We start from the raw sequence: 23,818 nt of genomic DNA on the forward strand, positions 1-23,818 counted from the left end.
ATGATAGAACTGACAACTAAGGCAGCACACCATCTCTAGGTCTGCCCCTCTGTGTAATCCAGAGCAAGGCTTCCCTACCCTCCCAGAATTGGGAGCAATTATGATAAGACTATGTTCTTGGCTTTAAAACACAGATCAAGTGGTAAGATTTAGTCACACTATTTCTTTAAGACCCAGAATTAGAATTAACAGAGGTTATGGGACAAGTAGTGGACTAAATAATTATTCTTTAGTAATCATGCACAAATAGATTTAAATCATAACTTAGATCAAATAAGAAATTTTTCATTAGAAAAATAAACTGTTTTTACAAAAATCTACGGTGATGCATGACACCTATTTCTACTTCTCAGATATTGACATCATAAATATACCTTGCTCAGGATTATTTCTGGAGCCAAATACTCTGGGGTGCCACATAATGTCCAGGTTCTGCCTTTAACTCTTTTGGCAAACCCAAAGTCTGTCACCTACAAAGGAAAAAAAAATGTATTGTGAAAATGTATTACTTGTGAAAATGTATTACATCATAATAAATGCATTTATTGCACCCAAATGAAAGTTTAAAACTTAGGGTTAAAATTAAAACCATGAAAAATGATAAGAAAAATAAGTCAATGTAAATGAGGCTAACTCATGAAGGCCACTATTGCAGTTAATGAAGATTAAGACAACCAAGTTGGAAATCCCTTCCTCCACCCAAAACAAAAAAAAAGAAAAAAAAAAACCTTTTTTGCTCATTATCAAATATTCCAGATACAAGTAATAGAAAGTGAATAAAAGGTAAAAATCAAGTTTAAATAAAAAGGAAACAATGGTAAAATTCCTTAAGTCTGATGTGCCCTCTGCCACTAACTATACCATTAGAAGTGAGAAATGGAGAGAGCTATTGATAATTGTAAAACATGAAGCTACCACTCATTTCCTAGTAGATATGGAAAGAAGGCATTGCTGCCAGCCCAGTATTGGTAGTCAAGGGTCCTTTGGACACTATATTGTAAACATAGTGATAAAGCGAAAGGACTCTGTGAGGCGTCAGACTGCCCGTCCAAATTTAGTGCCTGTGAGACCTTGCTATGCTTTAGTTTTGCTAACCTTCATACAAGGACAATAGTGTTTATAGTTCATAGGATTATCAAGATTGCAAGAGATAATATATGTAAAAACATTTGGATATGCCTGGTACCACTGTGTACTCAAAAATTTAGTTAATATTAGTTTCTTATGCAGAAACCTATACCCAGGCTATAACTATGAATTTGAGAAATCTAAATAGGCTTCCTTCTTAATGGGTTTTCCTTCTCATAACAGTGAAGGAACTCAATTTAAGCTGCTAGGAAGAAATTATTGTCTCCCTCAACAACAACAAAAGAAATCCAACAATGACAAGGTTAAATATATACAACTTCTTGCCTAGTATTTTTTCAAATACATTATATACAATGTGCTCAAGTCATACCTGGATATAACCTTGATGGTCAATTAAGAGATTTTCAGGTTTTAGATCTCTGTAGATGAGGTCTAGTGAATGGAGGTACTCAAATGTTAGCACTATCTGAGCTGCATAGAAACGTGCATGGGGCTCACTGCAAAACAAACAAGCAAAAAAAGGTTTTGTGTAAAATGGTTACACATACTAATTAGTAGATTACACACAAAAATTAAAATGGGTAGAGATATTTTACAAGTGGAAAGTACTTTTTCTTTTAAATACAGGTAGAGAATTTGTTTCTAAATACTTAGTAAATCTCGAAATGTCTTTAAATAATGCTTTAGGACATTTAGAGGGCAGCATATGTTGAAGAAAAACACAATCCTAAAACTGTCATCTTATTGTAAATTATCATTGCCCACATTAGGATATATTGATGTCTTTGTAATGATGTATGAACTTGTAAGTGATTGAAAAGCAGTATTTCAAGTGGACTGTCTATTAGGGTCATTACTAGAATTAATAGGCACCATGTACTTTTTTGACAAATTTCAAATGCTTAGAGAATTTCACTACATAGAAGTTCTTTAACTGTACTAACCTGCAGATTAATGCCATTTTACTGATTTTGTGATAGCTTCTATTATAAAAATGACATATGCTCGTTAGAGAAAGAGTATCATAAAATATTGGTGAAGAATAAAGAACACCTATAATCTCATCCAGAAACTGCAGATATACTCTTGGCATGTGGATTTCCAAGTCCTCTACTATGCATGTTTAGAGACACAGATACAGCTTTAACCTGTATATTTGTATAAACATGTACAGTTATTGCATGCACAGATTAGGTCAACTGATAAATCAATAGTTTTGGTGTCACAACCTGGGTATTATTCCAAAAAGATATACCAGTGTCTAACTTGAGTTTCTAATTGTTCTAGTGTACTATTGAATTCTGCTACTCTGCCTGATAAATTGCAATGACTTTTGGAATTGCATCCTTACAGAACCATCTTAACTATTGATAGGATTTCCCTTATGATGGTTGAGATGAGTTTGATCCAGGAGCATCGAAAACAGAAATCCAAACCATTACATATTCTGTTCCTTTTGCTTGTCACTACATTGTCCATGTCCTAGCTTGCTCCACATCAGGAGCTCAATAAATCTTTGTTGGATAAATGAATATGTAAAGAAAAATACTTTTTGGGGGGCAACATTTTATAATACCATTTCAGCTTCAGCCCTATCCCAACACTGTAACACTATGTGGTATGTGAAATGACAAGAAATGAGAATATTGTAAACAGAGATAGGGAGAATCATCCTGTCATGGCAACATTTAATCTTAAACTTAGAAACATGTAACAAGGCAGGTCCCCCTACTGTCTCTGTACACCTATAAATATAAAATGCACTCTCCAGCTTACATTTATTTCCACACACTTGTGTTTCATTAGAGAAAAACAGATATTACAGAAATCTATAATCAAACCGTTGAAAGGTGATATAAAAATATTCTAAGTGCAATTTATTATTGGGTATTTCTATTAATGTTTAAGGTAGTGCAAGTTTTAATGCTGTAGCAGCTTTAACTCTTGACATCTGCTATTTAAGTAGAAAATCATAATGACTCCATTGATTCTAATTAAAGCTGTGCTAAACGTTAATGCATATTCTTGCCTCAAAGTTTCTAAAATGAGAGTTGGCAACCTTCAAGTATATATGTAGTGTGTGTGAACGGTTAGAGAGACAGCATCTCAGTGTGAATGATTTCAGTTGACTTGTTTTCCTCACAATACAAAGTTGAGTTAAAGGAAGAAGAATGTGAGGAGTCACAATAAAAGGAGGAAGTAATTATAGGAAACATTTCGACTATTTTTTGAGGACAGGCTAAGGCTGTGGTAGATCAGTGTTAAACTTTGAGTAACAATAGGGCAAATACAAGGATATGGGGACTGTTTGGACAAGGGGTAGTAGAAGAGGACAAGAAAAGATGAAAGAAAATGATCAAAGATAAACAGAAACTAATTCACACTAGCACAATGCCTGTCACATATTAGGTGTCTTGTGCATATTATTGCAGATCAATAAATATTTTTTTTTCTTTTTCTTTTTTTTGGAGAGGTTTTTGCTATAGGGCGTGTGCACTCGCCAGAGACAGAGAGAGAGAGACAGAAAGCGAGAAATCACCCCCCCAGGGGGGATGACCACACCACAATCCCTTCTCCATTCTCCTCTCAGGATCTTGGGCACGCATGCACACGCGCCCGGCATGAGTTTTTTTTTTGTTTGTTTTGTTTTTTTTTTTCCGGCATGAGTTTTTAAGCCACTGGGTCCTGGACTCGAACCGTGGTCAACTACATGGGAGTCCATAACCATTATGCTAACTGGTGGTTCCTAGATCAATAAATAAAGTTAAGCATAGACCTCTCGTGTTGCCCATTCCCTGGTATCATCTTGTGATCATCTGAGTCTATCGTCATCTCTTTATGAATCAAATTACCATCATAAACTCTGTCTGAATTCACATTGTTTTAATTATGCCATATTATAATAAACTAAACATAGTTGGACCTTGGTTCTTGGTTTTAGCTTTATTGGTGGTTATTAATAAATAGTAGTAGATTACAAATTATTACACACAGGTGAAGCTATCAACATTTCTAACCTAGTTTAAGAACTATGAGATCTTACTAGTAATAACCTAATGATAAAGTACAAACTCTTGAATTGTGAATATATTTTATAACTCAGCAATAACTTTAAGGAGAAATAAATGTGTGAAAAACAAATTTTTATAATCTCATTACCATAATACCATGATTTTAATTTCTATATAAATTTCTTTCTCATCTTTATCCTTATGAAAACTTCTGCCTTGGAGTTGTGCTATTATTTGTTCAGTAAATATTAATATTTTAGAATTCAATTAAGCTTGCACTTTCTAGCAACTCATCAAATAATGGACCTTCACAATATCTGCCAATGGTAGAATATTTATGTTGGTTTCACAGTTTCACAGTACTTTTTTATTTAAAATTCATGTATGGTGTGGCCTCTTATTAATGTTTTTATTAATATCTAGTACTTCATATAGCTAAAATATAGTTAATTAAATTAAAAGAAATGTTGGCAATAATTTAAAAATTTGGTTTAAAACAACACAAGCATATAAAGACCTGACAAGGTCCAAAGCGTTAGTTACCTGAACCTTCCAATTCTTCTTAGATGTGAAAACATTTCACCCCCAGGGACATATTCCATAACCATGTATAAATTAGAATTATCCTATGAGTAAATAAAAAGGAAATGAATCAAAATTTCGAGACCAAGGTAAAAAATATTTTAAGATTATAACCATGCTCAATTTGAAAAAGATAAATTTTAAATCCAACAGATTAGTCAGAGGAGTTTTTTCAGGCAGGGTTTTGCTATGTGAAGATCCTTCTGAATCAGTCCTCTGAGTAGCTGGGACTACAGGTGTGTGTTACCATCCCCAGCTCTCCGAGTGGGCCTGGAATCAAAGCCAGACCTCCCACATGACCCGAGCCTGCTGAGTAGCAGCATCCGTAATTTCTACTGCTGTTGGGTCCAGTCTGGTGTGTCCTTGCTCTTGTTCTTTCAGGGAATTCTTGAACAAGTAAAGATTGAGGTCATGACATAATACTATAGTGTATACAAAGGTATAACAAACTTAGAAAACAATGTGAAAAAGTTAATAAGAAAAATACATTTATGTAAAACAGAGTCTTAAGTCCGTAGGTCTTCATTTAAATTTTTAAAAAGTGGGAAAAAGTTAAAATATTTCACATGAGTCAATATTTCAGACATATGTCACTGGTAATTTCAAAAGTATGAAAAGCTTTCACTTAAAGAATAAATCCTGTACAATGTTATCATATATCTGAACAGTGAACACAGACCGGTTGACCTTGTATATGTGAAAAGACTAGAATACAAATTACTAAGTAAAAGAAGGTGAGCTTGTAGTAGAAAAATTTGAAAAGTATTAGGTGTGTTGAGTATATTTACTGCAACAGTGTAAGAAATGCTTAATAAGATATCTCTATATTTTTTGATAAATTGAAATATTTGATTTTGTAATACCATTTCATGATACTCATCACTTTCAACAATTTTCCCAGAGAGAATAAAACCCTCCTTTTTAAAAACAAAACAAAACAAAAAACCAACATTTTGCCAGAGGGCAAAAGTGCACTTGCCAGACAGAAACAGAGAGAGGGAGAAAGGAACCTTATGATGCACAGCCATGCTATCCTCCCTTTTCCTTCACCTCTCTCTTCTGGATTTTGGGCACATGCGCTCAGTATGTTTATCAAACTGCTGGGTCCTGAATTCTAACCATGTGGCCAGCCACGTGGGATCCAGCTTCCTTAGCTACCAAACCATGGGTTGCCTCCCGCCAACTCTTTTAAAATGTTATCTGTGTATCACATTTAATTGTATCAAATCTAATGATGATTCTTTTTTGTTTACTTATATTCTCCAGATTTGTTTTTTCATTGCCATAGGGTATGTGTGCTCACCAAAAACAATGACAAAAAGAGAGAGAAACCCCCAATGGACTGTGATCACTCCAGAGTCCTTTTTCCTCATTTCTCCATCCTATCAGGACTTTGAGCATGTACGTACATGTGTCTGGCATGTTTTTCAAGCCATCAGGACTGGGATTTGAACAGTAGTAGGCCATCTGGGATCAGGTTCCCTTAACCACTATGCAAAGGAGCCAGACTCATATTCTCCAGAATATGAGAGATTCTTATTTTAAAAGCTGTATCAGATTAAAAAAAATTTATTTAGATATTACTAAAATTTACCTTAAAAGAATACTCCAGTCGAACAAGAAAAGGAAAATTCACGGCTTGTAATATTCTTTTCTCATTCAAAGTATGCTCTATTTGCTTCAGTTTAACAACCTGTAATTGAGAGATAATATATTTTAATGTATATGAATAAAATTTTAAAGATATAATTTTTAAAGAAAAAATGTTTCCTATATTATAATGAGCTTAAATATGCAAAACTGCTAGATTGGGGTAAGGAATATAATAATAATCACCAATGAGGCTTATCAGACTCAAATGAAAAACAATAAAGAATCTAAATCTTGGTCTTAAGAAGGTCAATTACGATTCAGTTAAGAAAGAAGAGCGAAGTAGAAAAAAATAGATCCATAAAAATAACTTAAGATACTAATATGTGAAAATCCTAGTGACATATAGTGTACTAAAGGAGCTGGCCCAAATCACAGCAGGTATTGATAGGTATTAATTTTAAATACTTCATAAAATCAGTAAGGAAATTAAGTATTAAGAATACGTTAATACTTGAAAACAGCAGGTAGAAAGTAACATTTGTGTTCATTTAATAACACTTGGATAAATATAGATACAAATTCTAAAAGTTCAACTAGTACAGCCAGAGAAGAGGAAACACAAAATATTAACAAAACTACGCCTTTATCACAAAGAATTTATTTAGGACTTTTTAAAACGTGCTTCCTCTGGACTGTCTACTTAATAGAAGGGGGAAAATTTTTTCTTTAATTCATGAAGACCTTGAGTCTATCTGAATTTAAGAAAAAAATGGCCTTATATATGTGTAAATCATTAGAAGGTGGCATTGTTTTCTTGCTAGAAGCTTATTGTCAATGTGGGGCAGTCATAGAAGTTAAGAAATTGAACAGAAATAAGAAAGATAATTAAAGATATCAGCCATCTACTGGTATTTAAAATTGGGAGTATATCAATAATATTGAACAACAAATAATTGACTAGGAGTAAGATCTGTGTCCTAATCTAGGCCTTCTATTCAACCAGCTTTGTGACTTTGGAGCTGTCATTTCAACTCTGTATCTCCCCCCATAGGGCACACACATTCACAAGAGACAGAGAGGGAGGAAAATAAGAAAGCACTGCCCCATCCACTCCTTCAGGTATGGCCATGGTGCAAACCCTTTCCCTCTCAGAATTTTGGGCACGAACGTACCCAGTGTATTTTTTTAAAGAATTATTTATTAAGCTTTATTTATTTTTACTATTATTATTTAATTTGACCAGAGAGAGAGAGTGAGAAAGTAAGAAAGCAAGTCACCAGGTCCAGGACTCAAACCGTGGTCAGTCATGTGGGAGTCCAGCACTCCTATCACCACACCACCCACCAGCCCCCCAATGTATTTTTCAAGCCACTGGGTCTGAGATTTGAACAGCGGATAGCCATAGGGGATCCAGCCACCTTAACTACCATGCCACCTTAACTACCATGCCACCAGGTAGCTCCCCATTTATTTTAAAAAACCTATAACATGAAGTGGTTGGGTCAATAACATCCAAATTTTAACTACTTATGGAACCAATGAGTCCAAAATTATCACAATAATTTATATAATACTAGCTGAGAATTACCATTGCTTTATGCTTACTTTAGTATGTTATGATGTAGGGTTTTTTTTTCTTTCATTTATTTATTTTTACATTTTTCCACAAACTTTTACTTTACATAGCAAAAAATTTTAGCTCATACTCCATAATTCTTGACAGTTTACAGACAACTTTCAAAATTTCAAAATACTGAATTTTAAAGATAATGTTCAAAATATGTCTTATAATTTTGTATAATTTTATAACTCTTTAACAACAGAAGCAGTATGGTTTCCTATATATATATTTCAGAGTGCAGACACTCGGTATATATTAATTGAGGACATACAATGCCTCTCCTTCATAGCATGGCTTGCTTCACTGGGCATAAACAGTGTGTTAGCTGGTGAAATAGGTAATCAAAACTACAACAGAAGCTTTCTGTATTATAGTTCAAATCCAATTTTGTGTGTGGGAAAATAATTCAATCAAAAATAAAATTGAATCCAGATTCATGAATTGGCAAAGAAAATATGCTTAATTAAATTTTAAGTTAACTAATTAAAATATAATTTACTTTTACCTGATTTTATTCATTTATTTTATTATTATTATTATTATTATATTATTTTAATTTGCTATAGGGCATGTTTACTCAACAGAGAGAAACAGAAAAAAATCGAGAAAGCAAGCTGCCAGGTCCAGGACTCGAACCACTGTCGGCCATGTGGAAGTCTAATGCCATAACCACCACACCACTTGCTGGACTTCTAATTTACTTTTTAAAATCTCCTTTTAATTGATTTTTGCTATAGGGCATGTGTGCTTGAGGGGAGAGACATAGAGACAGAAAGCGAGAAGCACCCTCTCCCCCGCCAGGGGGGATGGCCACACCGCAATCCCTTTTCCTCCATTTTCCTCTCAGGATTTTGGGCACGCACACACACCCAACATGAGTTTCAAGCCATTGGGTATGGATTCAAACTGCATTCGACATAACCATTCACCATCTGCTGGTCTCCGTGATTTATTTTTAAATGTGCATTTCTACTGCATATAAGGCATAAAATAGGTGCTACAGAGATAAGGATGAAAAAGTGTCTGCTTTCATACTGCATAAAATCTATTTGGAGTCATGATGTATGGATATGCCAATAGCAATATATGAATAATTGCCAAATGAGAGTTAAGATGTCATAAACGTTCACAGGAGAAGATAATTGCTTGAGGCGCAATACATAATGTTTTTTTTGCAATACATAATCTTTGAGTCTGAAATTTTTTTATCTATAAAATACTGGTAATAACACCTATTTTAAAAGTGGCTGTGTGAGACCAGCAGATAGTGTAGCAGTTACATTGCTGGACTCCCACATAGTCGAACCGCAGTTTGAGTGCTGGACCTGGTGGCTTAAAACTCATGCATGTACATGTGCGCCCAAAATTCCAAGAGGAGAATGGAGGAGAAGGGATTGCAGTGTGGCCATTTCCCTGAGGGGTGATTTCTTGTTTTCTTTCTCTGTGGCGAATGCACACACCCTATAGCAAAAATTTCTCTCCCCCCAAAAAAAAATATATCTATTGATATACTTTTTAAAATAATGTTGTGCTTTTTGTTTTGTTTTTGTTTTTGTTTTTGTTTTTGTCCATGACTTTTGTCATTTATAAGAAGAAAAACTGGTTTTCTTATCTTTCTCTCTCTCTCTCTTTCTGTCTCTCTCTAGTAAAATTAAAAATAAATAAATTAATTAATTTAATTTAATTTAAAAAATAGTGACTGTGTGACATAATGCATGTGATATGGTTAACACAACACAGTGATTAACACAGTGACACAAAGTAAAAGCTCAGTAAATGCATTTGTTACATAATTTACTTAAAAAGGGGAGAGTTCAGCTTTGTCTTAAAACGCAGATAGACAGCAAAGTTTAAGGAAAGATAGAGGAAAAATCTAGTCAGGGATAATATCCAGAACATTATAACCTGAAGAAGAAACATAATACAAAGGTAAGTTTGAGTAGTAGTTCCATTTGACTAGCGTTTATGACAGTACTTTTAAAAATTTGTTAAAGAACTATTCCTAAATGACAGAAGAAAATTAACAAGTATTTCTGGAAATGTAATCCATGTTTCATTTTCAAAATTCACATCACATACATATATATATATATTAAAAATAATTTATATGTGACTTATTATTAGACTGTTTTTTAAAGCCAAATACTTGAGGAGTTATCAGTCCGGAAAAACAACCATACATCACCTCCTACCACACTCAGGATAGCACTATACATTCCTCTAACTGGCTGTAATTATCACAATAAAATTACATTACATTAGCTTTAAAATAAATGTTTTGTGTTTTTGTATACTTGAACCTAGAATCAAATTTCAAGCCAGTGGAGTACAGTGGACAGACCGCTAATGACAAAGGGTTTGAAAGTAGGCAGCACAGCTCTGACTTCATTAATAAACGATAAACATCATGAAGCTTCTTGAGTGAATGAGGAAAATAACATATTAAGAAAACTTTGAGGCTAGCCTGTGGCATGGTGCTTAAAGCAGCTGGATGCCATAAGGTCAAATGAATGGTTCAAATCCCACTCAGTGGCTGAAAAACATGCCAAGCATGTGTGCGTGTGTGTGCCCCAAATCCTGAGAGGAAGAATAGAGGAGAATGGATTGCAGCAAGGCGATCCCTCCTGGGGGGTGATTTCTACTTTCCCCCTTTCTCTGTGTCTGTCTTTGTTTTTCTTTGTGAGTGCATGCATCCTATAGCAAAACAAACAAAACACCCTTTTTTTGGCAGTGAGGAGGATGAATTAGTAGAAGGTAAAAAGTCTGGGGTTATAAAAAATAAGATGTTATTATGAAAGGCCAGATGATGCTAATTTGGGATCAAACTAAGGTGGTGGTAGAAAGAACCTTAGAGATAAATATAATTTTAAGGAAAAATAACAAGAAGTAAAGGCATACAAATCAGACAAACCCAGATCAAATTCTTGGCTCTTCTTACTGTATGAGTTTGGAAAACATCATTTAAATAGAGAGGTTACTGACACGGAAAAATGTGAAGACTCACTGATACAATATATATATCTTCCCTTCCCTTCCCTTCCCTTCCCTTTCCCCTTCCCTTTCCCCTTCCCTTTCCCCTTCCCTTTCCTCTTCCCTTCCCTTCCCCTTCCCCTTGCTCCCTTCCTTCCTTTTTCTCTCTCTTATTAGGGGGTCTATACATTCACCAGAAAGAGACAGACAGAGAGATGGAGAAAGCACCCCTCAATGGGGCGGTCCCTTTTCCTCCATTTCTCCATCTTGTGGAATTTTGGGCATGTATACACATGGGCTGGTATGTTTTCCAAGCCACCAGGACCATGATTCAAACCACAGTCAGTCATGTGGGATCTGGCTTAACCACTAGACTACCGAGCTGGCCTGTACTATACCTTTTTCTTCCTCTAATCACATATACCCTAAGGTGGGAAAAGCCAAACATTTAATAGAAAGATGTATGGTTCCATTATAAGACAGGATTATTGTGGAGAGTTACTTATCTTTAGCAATGCGAAGTGAACTTGAAAAAATTTCAGAATATAAAGTCTTTTGTCCTAATTGTGCAAAAATCCAGACCACTGGAATAATAGAAATGGCTTAAAATGACAGTTATTCTTTTGGAACAAAAAATTTGCCATGATTTATCCATGAAGTGAATGTCTTACAATAAATAAATAAATAAATAAATAAATGGAAAATAAGAACCTCCACCAATGCAGGGATATAAGTCACTTTCTTTCTGGGACCCAGTTACCTCATCTAGAAAATGAAGGCAAGAACTAGATGATCTCTAAGAGCTAAATGATGAGAATGTACAAATGAGGAGTGACGAGCTCAGCAAAGAGTTGAAGGGGCAGGCTTTGTGGGCAGCAGTAATATACTGGTCAAGAGAACCTGATCCCATGTGGCAACCACTGTTTGAATCTCCAGCCCCATCAGCCTGAGACATGCCAGGCAGAGTGCCAAAGATCCAGTGGGCTGGAGGACGGGAGAACTAGAGGAAGGGAATGCAGTGTGATCAGACCCCGTGGAGGGTGGGCCCCTCGCCCTTCTCTCCTCCTCCTCGCTGTTTGTTTCTCTTTTGTCTCTGTCTCTGTGCACTCACACCATTGTCATGAAACATGGGGTGGGGCGGGTTGAAGTTGCTAGATAAGAGTACATAGGGAAAGTACATAGCATAATACTGCTCAGTGGCTTTATGTTTCACCAACAAAATAAGAAGGGCTAGTCCAGAGCCTTGTGGTTAACAATCATTAAAGAACAGACACAGGAAAAAGCAAAATAAGACAGGAAAAGGGACACGAAAGAGAAGAGCTCAGAGAAGCAGGTGAAAAATTAAGAGAGCATGAGATTCAAAGGTCCAGGAACAAGACAGTATTTGTTTTTTAATTTGTGTGTAGGACATAGATAGAAAGAGAGAGAGAAAGTGAGAAAGTACTCCTCATGGGGAGTAGTGTGGCTGCAATCCCTTCTCCATTTCTGCCTCCTCTAGAAATTTTGGGAATGCACAAATACACACTTGGGGTATTCTGGGTGTTTTTCAAGCTGCCAGGTCTGGGACTCAAACTGCGCTGCTGGCCATGTGGGAGCCAGGCACCTTAGCCAGTCACCTTGGTAACTCTTGGCAGAGCTCTTTCAGTGGAGTGGCAAGAGACAGAGGACAAACATGGAGACACCCAAACACAGTTGTAGGCTGGAGAAATAATAGGAAGTAAGTGGGTAGAGTTAATAAACTCTCTTTTCAAGAAGCATGTTTAGAAAACATATGTGAACTATAGTAGTAGAAAGAGATGCATCATTAAATGTGTAAATGGTGTACTTATTTTAAAGACTTAGGCCAGTACCTCTTTTTATTTTACAGATTAATTTTGTTTTAATTAGAGTTGAACCGGAACTTCATACCAGTCTAACATTTTGCTGTCCAATATGGTAGGCTCTAGCCACACGTAATTTCACACTTGAAATGTGATTATTCTGAACCAAATGACACTCCAAACATAAATAATACAACAGATTTTGAAGATTTAATATGACAAAAGAATGTAATTACCATATTTTTATATTAATTACATACTAAAATAATATTTTGGGTGCATAGGGTTATAACATATATTATTAAAATTAATTTCAACTGTTTATTTTTACTTTTTAAAATGTGGCTATTAGAAAATTCAAAACTATGTATGTGGCTCATAATATATTCTATTGATTGCATTAATCTAGCTATCTGTAACCCTGACTACTGTACTGTTTTCTGCATATTTTCCTACCTAGCCAGAAAGTCATTCTTAATTAATATCCTTAATTAAGATTTGTTATTTTTCTTTTTCCCCCACTTAATTGTGAATGATTATAAGAAAAACAGAAATTGAATATCTAAAACATGAATATTTCAGACATGAGACATCCTGATTCACTAGGTATAACAACCAATATGAGATAAATACTTTAAAATTACTTTTAGTAGTATGTATTTCTTATCATTTTCTGTTTTAACTGACATTTTAAATTAACCAGATACAATCATATTAAGTAAGAGAGCTCCTATTGCAAATTAAAATAGCTAAAGATTAAGCAGTTGCATTTTTCTACAAGGCAGAATATGATAAAGATATTTGTTTTTAATGTATTGAATTCAATATATTGTTAGTAAACATATATCAGTACATATATATTATGTATAAACAATTATTGAAATAATAATGTACCACCAATAGTTAAAACTATGCATCACATAGTTAATATAAATAAGAATAAAAACCGAATGTAACAATACAATTATTTGACAGTATCAATGGTAAGTCATTATATTGCATCTGTTTAATAGTCTAACTGATAAAACTAGTTTATCCTGCATATAAATAAAAATACACTAACCTTTTGCTTATCTAAGATCTTCATAGCATAATACTGCTCAGTGGCTTTATGTTTCACCAACATGACTCTTCCAAATGAACCTGTCCCAAGTGTTTTTTTCCTTTCAAAATCTTCAAGCCCAGCATTATTCTATACACATATAAGAAAATAAAATAAAATTTAAGATGAAAATTTCTTATAAGTAGACTATGATAAATTACAATTGCTTTAGTAACACATAATCAGGAAAATTTAATTTATAACTATCTATTTAAAAAACAATATAAAAGGACTACTGAGATTTCAGGCTATTGATCATATTTCCCACCTGAGCAAGAAAAGATAATATCTGGGAAAAGCATTATATGGCAAAACAGAGTATAACAGTAATCGAAGGAAGTCAGACCTTCAGCTGAAGTATTAAAGGTCATAATACAATATGCATTTTTAATATTGAACTTAGTTCCATTTCATAATAGTTAAAACTGACTAGAAGTATGTGGACAAAGAAACATGTAAGTTATAGGGTTCCCAACTCCTTGCCACAGACTAGTTAGGAACTGGGCCACATAGCAGGAGGCTGATCAGTGGGGAGCTTCATCTGTATTTACAGCTGCTCCTCACTCCTTGCATTAATACCTGAGCTCCATCTTCTGTCAGATCAGTGGTGGCATGAAAGATTTTTAGGAGCGTGAACCCTATTGTGAACTGCACATGCAAGGGATCTAGGTTGCACACTCCTTATGAGAATCTAATGCCTGATGATCTGAGGTGGAGCTGAGGTGGTGATGCTAGTTCTGGGGAGCTGCTGCAAATATTGCATTATGGTGAGCTGTATAATTATTTCACTATATATAATAAAGTAACAATAATAGAAATAAGGTGCATAATAAACGTAATGTGCTTGAATCACCCCAAAACCATCCTTCATTCTACCCCACTTACTGTCCCCTGGTCTGAGGATAATTTATCTTCCATGAAACCAGTCTCTGGTGCCAAAAAAATTGGGACTTGCTGATGTAAGTCATATAGTCTTAGTGCACTTGAAAATAATTTTAATGAACAGATAAGCTGAGAAATTAGAGTCCTTTCACTGGCATTATCCTGAAGAAAGCACTGTCTTCTTTTTTTTTTTTTTTTTTTTTTTTTTTTTATAAACTTACAGAGCTATTATACATTAAAGAAGAATGACAGATCCTAGTGGCTTTCTCTCTCTGATGTTATAATAACTCAGTATTACCTAAAAGAGTAGCTAGAAGGAAAGAAGAGTTCTTCATTCCACAAAGAACCAAAAACCAGAGTCCCAGAACAATAACCAAACTCTTTTTTCTTCTTGAATAGATGTTCTGTTACAAGCAAACATCTTTGTTTAGCTTTGACTGCAGCATAGAAGCAAAGAATTAGAAGCATCAATCTATTGAATCTGTTGCTGCCACAGCAAAAAGAAAATTACAGTAATAAATTATGTGCTAAATAGCAACAAGTAGTAATTGCTGACCCTTTTGATTAATAGGTTTTCGTTACAAGGATCTCCATGAAAATCTCAGAAAAATATTTTCAAGACCCATCTTACAATGTTTAGCTTTTTAAAAAAATGCAATGCAAAATGATTCTTACAGAATGAGAAGTATGGTTAGCTATAGGGTTTACTGTAGCTTGATTTAATCTCCATTGCAAATCAAATGTTGCCTTTGAGAGCATATAACGACTTCTTACCAAATCATTATAGAGAGAGCAAGCAACTCTAAGTTTTACTTACAAAACTTGTTTTATCATATTTTAATTTCATACTTCCAATAATGTTAAATTGCCTGAATAAAAAAGCACTTATAATTCTGATTAAATTATTAATTTTATAGATTAATTTGTATTTTTTGGCTTCATCAGAATAGTTGGATTAGGATATTTAATGGAAAAAACTTCATTAACAGACAACAAAACATCTCTTTATGCTAGTCATTACTTTACTTTGCTTAACAAAAAACATGCTGTTTTCTTTATCTCCTTTAATGTCTTGTGTTACACAATTTCTAACATTTTGTACTCAAAATGACTAATGACAATATTTTAAATCTAAATCTTGGTAATGCAATTAAAACACTTATTTTGATTTTTTTAATACTTGGCATGGTGCATCTTTTAATTTTTTTAAAAGATTATTTATTTTATTCTTTTCATAAGAGAGAAAGTTCTGTCACATTGTGTGTGCTTTCTCATCCTCATAGCCAGTCAGGGTCATGGATGTGCATGTGTCAGGTCAACCAGGTATCTAAACCCCAGTCCTCCATGTGGCTCCAGCATTGCAGAGTGCTGTGCCAGTACTTGTGCCATCATGGCTGACCTTAGCATTCGTTAGTGGAAAAAACACTTGATATAAATCATGTTTGTGTTAGGGGAAATAAAAAATGTAATTTTTAAATGTAATTTCGAAATATCATCTACTATTAAGGCTCATTATTTGCAATTCACAAAAGAGTTTTTTTTTTAAAGTATAAATGGCTCTTTTTATATACAATTTTTACATCTTAGTTTAGATCTGAAGCACTCAATGTATAGAGTTTACCCAAAAAAAAGTGTTAATAAAGGGATTTCTGTATATGAAGAGACTTTTAAAAGTTCATTTAAAAAAAGGAATTAAAACATGAACTCCCTTTGGTACAAAAAATTTTTATGTCCATATGTAGGTCTTTCTATAATTATTTTCCACAAATGTCCTCAAGACCTTATACTTTGTATGTTGCTAACAGCCAAATATTTATGATTAAGAATTTAAAACTGCTTAATATGACTTAGTGCTGCAATTAAGAAAATAATAATTATGGGGCTAGCCCAGCTAAGTGCATGCAGAGGAAACCAGATCCCACATAGCTAAGCAGGGTTCAACTCCCAGCTCGAACAGCTTAAAAAATATGCTATGCATATGCATGCAGGTCTGGGCTCTTGAAGGGATAAAGAACTGGAAGAAAACAGATTGCAGTGTAAGCAGGCCCCGTTGGGAGGCGCACTCTCATGTGCACACATGTGCCTAATGGTATTAAAAAAAAGTAATAAAGTAATAATAAGTATGTTATCAAAGGCATAGTTCAAAATTAATATGATATTATAAAATATCAAGCATTTATCACAACTTAGAATTAGTACCAAAATTTACAATCCAGTACTATACTGAAAATTAGTTCCTCTTCCAATTTAAGTATACATTAAATTATTAATTAATATGGACCAGCAGTTAGCGTAGTAACTATGTCGCTGGACTCCCATGTAGTTGACCACGGTTTGCATCCTGGACCCAGTGGCTTAAAACTCACGCTGGGCGTGTGTGCTTGTGTGCCCAAGATCCCGAGAGGAGAATGGTGGAGAAGGGATTGCGGCATGGCCATCCCCCCTGGGGGGTGATTTCTCGCTTTCTGTCTCTCTGTCTCTCTCTGTCAGTCTGGCGAGCACACGTGCCCTATAGCAAAAACCTCTCCCCCCAAAAATATATTAATTAATAAATCAAACATTTGATTATAGTTGGAATTTCTATGGCAAAATTCCCATTTTAAGCATATGTTTACTAATGTTACTAAAAAATTTAAATTTCTAAAGTAGTAAATTACTTAGGCAGAAATTGTAGTTTTACTTAACACAGGATTTTTAAGTTGCAGAAAAATTAAAATATTTCTTACCGGAGGAGGATTCTCCCATTTTTTCAAAAAGTCTTCTTTGGCTTTGGCTAGAAATTCTTTCACTGAAATATATATAAAAACAAATTTTGTATTTTAAGAATATTTATAATACACATATGTTTTATATCACATATAAATTACTTTAAAGATACTGATGTCAACTATTGTTGTAAGGAAATGTGTATGATACACCAGACAACTATTTAGTATCTCTAAACAAGAAGCAAACACTTTCTCAAATTTCTAAGACTCTTTAATATTTTTCTATACAGAGATTACTTTGATCATTTAAAATCTAGTAACAAAAATACTGCTCCTGAAAACAACCCTGAGAGTAATGTAAAAAGGCTGGAAACCAATTTAGGAAAAATAGTGATTACAAAGAAGCAGCAATGGTATTAATAGAGCCTTTAAACACAAGAACTAAAAACATCTGGAGAATATAAACCTGTTGATTGTGGAATTTCAAAAATAATAGATTCTGACAGAGAGCAGTTTTCAGGTAAAAGAATTTATGTTATTAGATTTGCAGTCTCTCTACTTAGGATACAGAAAAGGAAAAAAAAAATAACACAGACTAACACATAAAGGACACTCACAAAGATTTCAAAACAAAACAAAACAAAGCATCATAAACCAAAAACAAAAAACCCAAACAGCTTAAAAATCTCATTCTAAATTTGAAGCAAAAACGAAATGCCTGAATGCATAATTTAAAATGAATATTAAAGTTAAGCAATTAAAACCAGATGCTTATGTATTAATCAATAATAGCCAAGTTATTTTACAGAGCTATGGTTTGAAGTTTTAAATTTGTTTGTTAAAGGATGAATCATTTTAAAATATTTTCCCTTTACACTGTTTTTCCACAAAGTTATTAATGATAGCTTCTGTTTACAACACAACTTCAGGTGTCTGAAAACAAATAACTTTTCTAGTTATAAAGAAGTTATGAAGAGATCATATGGCATTAACAAAATGTATTCTTGTTGCTATAGCTAAATATAAAACATGATTACATAAGAAATACTTATTTTACTGCTTCTTTTTATTCTGAATGTTCCCATATTTCTCTATTTGAATCTATAAATAAGTAAGAAAATGACAAAAACAGGACAAAACAGTGTTCAAATAGTAAAAAGCTAAAGTGGACAAAGTGAACTTGAAATGACAACTGATAATTTTTTCAGAAATTTAAGAGTGATAATGATGAAAAGACAAAAATGCAAGTGAGGGACTCACAAATTCTTTAAGATTTCTAATGACATAATAGTATTAAAGTGAGGCATTTAATATATTATCGGGCCAGCCAGTGGTGTGGTAGTTTAGATGGCTGGATCCCGCAAAGCCAACTATGCAGTGCGAGCCCCGGACTGAGTGGCTTAAAAAACACACTGGGCAGTGTGTGTGCTCGCACGCATTTATGCCCAAAATCCTGAAAGGAGAAATGGAGGAGAAGGGATTACTGCATGACTGTCCCCCATGGATGTGTATGTGTGCACTTTCTATTTCTCTTTGTCTCCTTTTCTCTCTCCAGCAAGTGCACATGCCCTTTGGCAAATTAAAAACAAAAAAAGCACACACACTATTTCCTTCTTTATTCCCAGTGTAGTAGCTTTGACAAAACACTATTACTAAACAAAAAGGCTGTTGACATTCTAAACATTTTGTGATTTCATTATGGTGATGACAAGCACCAAGGACAGACATTAGTTTTTAAGTAACAGTATGAATTTCTGAAGACATTATCTTAGTATATAAACAGTAGTTTATATTTTGCAGCAAAATACTCTCAAAATATCTATTTTAAGAAATCTAAGAAAAGTAATTTCCAATATTCAAATCTTCCCAATGTATAACAATCTCGTGAACCAAAACAATAAGTCAAATAATTATATCTAGTCATCCAAGTATGATCTAACTCCTCCAGGGAATGAACTGGGGATGGAGAATTTTTACATTTTCAGTCTAGGACAGTTCAACTCATTAATTTTGAAAAGTTAATGTGCTGTTACAAATAAAGAATAAGCAACTTTTGGGGGGTCATGGAGCAGCTATATCAGTACATGACACTGACTTGAAAATATTGGCTACAAAATAAATCAAAAGCATAATGTATTGCAAAATGTAATTGTGGACTTTAAGGAACAACTTGTGATTCCCAAAATACAATTCTGATTTGAAAAGGTATAGAGTCACAAACAAAATTATAACAAATATTTAGTTATTATTCATTCATAGAACTTGCAAGAGCAAGTTGCAGTGTAAATTCTTCAGATACCTGCAGTGAGTATAGATAATTTAGTGAAAAGGAAAAGAATCAGGGAAAAAAGAAGCATCCTTAACATCTCATTTCAGTTATTCCTATCACTTTATGCTAAGTGGATCTGGAGTTAAGAAAAAATAACTAATCAAAGAAAGGACTAGCAGTATTTGGTAAAGATAATAAGTTGAAAAAACAAAATTCCCTTTTCCCACCTAGAGAGGAGTCAAACAAAAATTTCAGGTACTACTTAGTTTTATTCACTAACAGGATATTCAGGAAGTTCTTTAATATACTCTCTGTACTCATCAGCATTCTATGTTTACAGCCAAGTAACACTAGAAAGTAAATAGCAGCTCTCAAAAGGTCTTATGTAAAATCGAGCGGAAATAGGTATTAATCAAAATGATAATTTTGAGAATTATTTTGACATATAAAGAAATTTGCTTTTAGTAAGAACAAGCGTTTACTATAAGGTCATTGAATAGTTCCATGAAGAAAACTGTTTCTGTGACAGTTTTCATATTATACACATAAATACAAAAGAAATCTTTAGCTATATATTCACTATTTAGATGCAAAGATGAATAATTCTTTGTAAAAATATATGTTAACCAAAATATACACTTCAGAAATATAAATAACAAAATAAAATTACCAAAAAATAAAATTTTTACAATATGCTGGGTTGGAAATAGCCCTAAAATAACAGGCAATCCAGAATCAGCGATTTTCCCTGTGAATTTTAGTATTTTTAGATAGTGGTGGAATTAACGTCTAAATGTTTTTCTCTGGTTATTTTTTAACATTTCTACCCACTGATATAAGGTGTCGTAAAATAAAAGGTACTAGAGTCTGATTTAAACATTATACTATTTTTATCTGGCGTTCCCAGTAAAGCTAATACTTTTAAGTTCTCGATTTTTTAGTTTTCCTATTGTGCTCCAATATAAAAGCCATATATATCTTTAATAGTGTTAATCCATTGTGAACCCTATAATAGCCACAGGTTTTGTTTTTGTTTGTTTTGAGAGGTTTTTCACTATAGGGTGCGTGTGCTCGCCAGACAGAGAGAGACAGAGAGACAGAAAGCGAGAAATCATCCCACAGAGGGGATGGTCACACCGCAGTCCCTTCTCCATTCTCCTCTCAGGATCTTGGGCACACACGCACACACGCCGGGCGTGGGTTTTAAGCACCGGGTCTGGATGCGAACGGCGGTCGACTATGTGGGAGTCCAGCGACATAGTCATTACGCTAACTGCTGGTTCCCAATAGCCACAGGTTTTGAAACTTGGCAAACCTTGAGTTAGAAAATTAGTTCTAATATCTCATAGCTATGTGATCTTGAATATATGTCTCCAAAGGATCTAACAATGATTAATAACTCTTCTTTAAAAAGTAATACCTAAAAAAAAAAAAATAAAAATAATAATAATAATAATAATAATACCTAGAGGATTACCCTGAGGAAGATTTTGAAGGAAGAAAGAGACTGATCTTTGCCAGCAAATAATAAACCACAGAATACCTGGTTGGCAGAACTGAGTTGGGAAGATTCATCTGTAAATTGTGTGCAGGGTGTTTGCTTCTCAACAGTTTGAGAAATTAACATGTAAATATTTTCTCAAAAATTTTTAAAACCATACGTCTCTGTTATAGAGTCACAAACAAAATTATTACAAATATTTTGAAAGTTATCTTTAAACTTTAGTTCTTATGGAAATTTTGAAAGTTATTTAATAATTGTCAAGAACTATGAAGAATGAGCAAAAATATTTTGATATGTCAAGTAAATGTGGGAAAATGTAAAAAATAAATAAAGAAAAAGAAAAATAATACCTCAAAGGATTTTTCTGCAAATATATCTTGTTCTGTATGGGGCAACAATGGAGCAAACTAAGTACTTTAAAAGTGAAAAAGATACACAAAAAATTAATTTATTTTCAGATGCAAACATTTTCACTTATATTTATTTTCCAAATAAATTTATTTTCTCTTCGGTTGGTATCATTTAAAGAATATGTTGACTGTTCCATTGCATTCTAAAGGAGAAGAGTATACTAAAGGAATCTATATTTTCCCCCAAGGTTTGTTTGCAGGAACTTTCACATTCACCCACATTCATGAAATGAGGAAAGAAAAAAAATGAAGAGATAATTTTTATGCATTTCTACAAGTGCATAAAAACACAGCTTAATTCTTTTTCTTTCTTTCTTTTTTAATGTTTAAGCCATAGAGCATTTGTGCTCACTAGAAAGAGAAAGTGAGAGAGAGAGGGAAAGTGAGAACTCATCCCTGGGGGTGGCCACACCACAATCTCTTCTCTTCCATTTTCCTCTCAGAATTTTGGGCAGGCACACGTAAGTGCCCAGTGCAATTTTCCAGTTGCCAGGTCCAAGACTTGAACCATAGTCAGCCTTATTGAACTCCAGCACCATAACCACTATACCACCTGCTTGCCCTACAACTTTATACTTATATCCCTGCAAAATATTTTTGAATGTCTTTATACATAGGACATAGCTTAAAAATCAGATTATGAAGTTCATTTTAAACATAAGGAAAACTGACTAAAAATTCAAGTACAGCATAACTTTGTTCCATATAATTCAGATAATTCTACAATGAATAAAAGTATTTCACTAACAACATTTGCAAATTTATTAGGCATTTTGAGGTACCATATTAAACTAGATTACTGCTTATCATAAAAAGAGCATGCTTTATAGTATGCCACTTGCCAAATTTTAAGTTTATCATTCAGATTCTTAAGAATAATTTATAAGATTCTTATAAAAGCACTAAAATTTGTATCTTAAATCTTTGTAAACAGATTACAACTATTCTAGAGGTTGAGTTTTCCAGTTTCTTTATAATTAGATAAGTTTTACCTCTCTTTTGTGATAAAAACACAACTTTATTTAACTTACATTCAATTTATTCAGAAAAACATAAAGGATACAAACAGGAAATAGAACAAAATAGAATTAAAAATCCCTAGAGTAAATACCCAATTAATATTAGCTGCTTCATTCAAAATGTAAGTTGTAAGTGTGTGTTTGTGTTTGTATTATTTAAAAAAAAAAAAACACATTAACCCGGGTAACCTAATTGAAGTGGTGTATATTAATCTGTCTTCTGTTATCCTGTACATACAACTTCTACTGCTTCATGGTGCAGTTTCTAAAATATCACATAAGAAACTGTGATATAAATCATTTCTGAAGATAAAGTACAACATAAAACTAAACAAACCATTTCCTTCAAAAATATTTTACTAACCCAATATCCTTTTTAAAAACTTGCAACAACCAAAAAATGTTTAAAGGCAATATTTATTTTATTAAAAAGTGTTTGCCTACCATATATTTCTGAAGAGGAGCAAGCTTGTGTCCAAAAAATAAACAGTGGTTAAATTACACTCATAAAATCAACATAATAGCATCAAGTTACCTATATACATCATCTCAGAATATTATATACAGAAATAAAATGTTAATACAGAAATTCAATTATTTGACTGCCATATATTCAAATAGAATAGTTTAAAATTAAATGGTAAAGAAATAAAATCAATAACTACTATTTAATTAATCAATACCATTTTAATTTTCCTTAAAACAACTAACAAAAACTAACTCCTCATAACAACAGGACTAATATTAAGAAGCAAATAATGAAATAAAATTTCCTGAAACGAATGCAACACCATCTCAGTCAAATTCTACTGTAGGAGAGATATTCAGTTATGTTTTATTTACTTCCTTCTGAAAGAGATTAGTGTTTTTCAGGCATTCCATTTCCTTGGTGTTCGTTTAACACTCTTTTCAATAACATTTATTGAGAACCATTTAATGTCAGATACTGATCTGGACTCTGAATACTACAAAAGTAAACATCTCCACTGTTAAAGAGATGAGAAGCTAAAGGTGGGACAGATGAACATTACAATGAAGTGTGACAAGGATTTTAAGGAAGGCAATCATAAGGTGTTATGAGATTTTGAAAGAGGAAATTGTTGGATATTCGGGTAAGGTATAATGACTTGTAATAGCTGAACACAGTGTATGGATTGACAATGGCAGTAGGAGATGAAGTGCATTGGCAAGCAGGAGCTCCATGAAGAATGGAGGTCCTTTTTTTGCCAAGGTGATGG

At 33.5% G+C, this 23,818-nt stretch overlaps 1 protein-coding gene across 4 annotated transcripts in view; it reads right to left on the minus strand.

Annotated features, from left to right (window-relative positions):
• Positions 1–23,818, minus strand: part of PRKACB (protein kinase cAMP-activated catalytic subunit beta) — an 86,280-nt gene that overhangs the window by 27,664 nt on the left and 34,798 nt on the right. For 3 of the 4 annotated variants that reach the window (XM_006149467.3, XM_006149472.3, XM_006149474.3), the window contains exons 2-7: positions 17,397–17,458; positions 13,750–13,878; positions 6,277–6,375; positions 4,644–4,726; positions 1,460–1,586; positions 375–470 (exon numbers count right to left, since the gene is read on the minus strand). In XM_006149467.3, coding sequence (XP_006149529.1) covers positions 375–470; positions 1,460–1,586; positions 4,644–4,726; positions 6,277–6,375; positions 13,750–13,878; positions 17,397–17,458 — 596 coding nt within the window. Of the gene's footprint in view, positions 1–374; positions 471–1,459; positions 1,587–4,643; positions 4,727–6,276; positions 6,376–13,749; positions 13,879–17,396; positions 17,459–23,024; positions 23,049–23,818 lie in introns of all 4 variants that reach the window. The other variant, XM_006149468.3, reaches the window with a different exon arrangement.

Source organism: Tupaia chinensis, unplaced genomic scaffold, assembly GCF_000334495.1.
Source record: "Tupaia chinensis unplaced genomic scaffold, TupChi_1.0 Scaffold000263_1, whole genome shotgun sequence".
Lineage (NCBI taxonomy): Eukaryota > Metazoa > Chordata > Mammalia > Scandentia > Tupaiidae > Tupaia > Tupaia belangeri.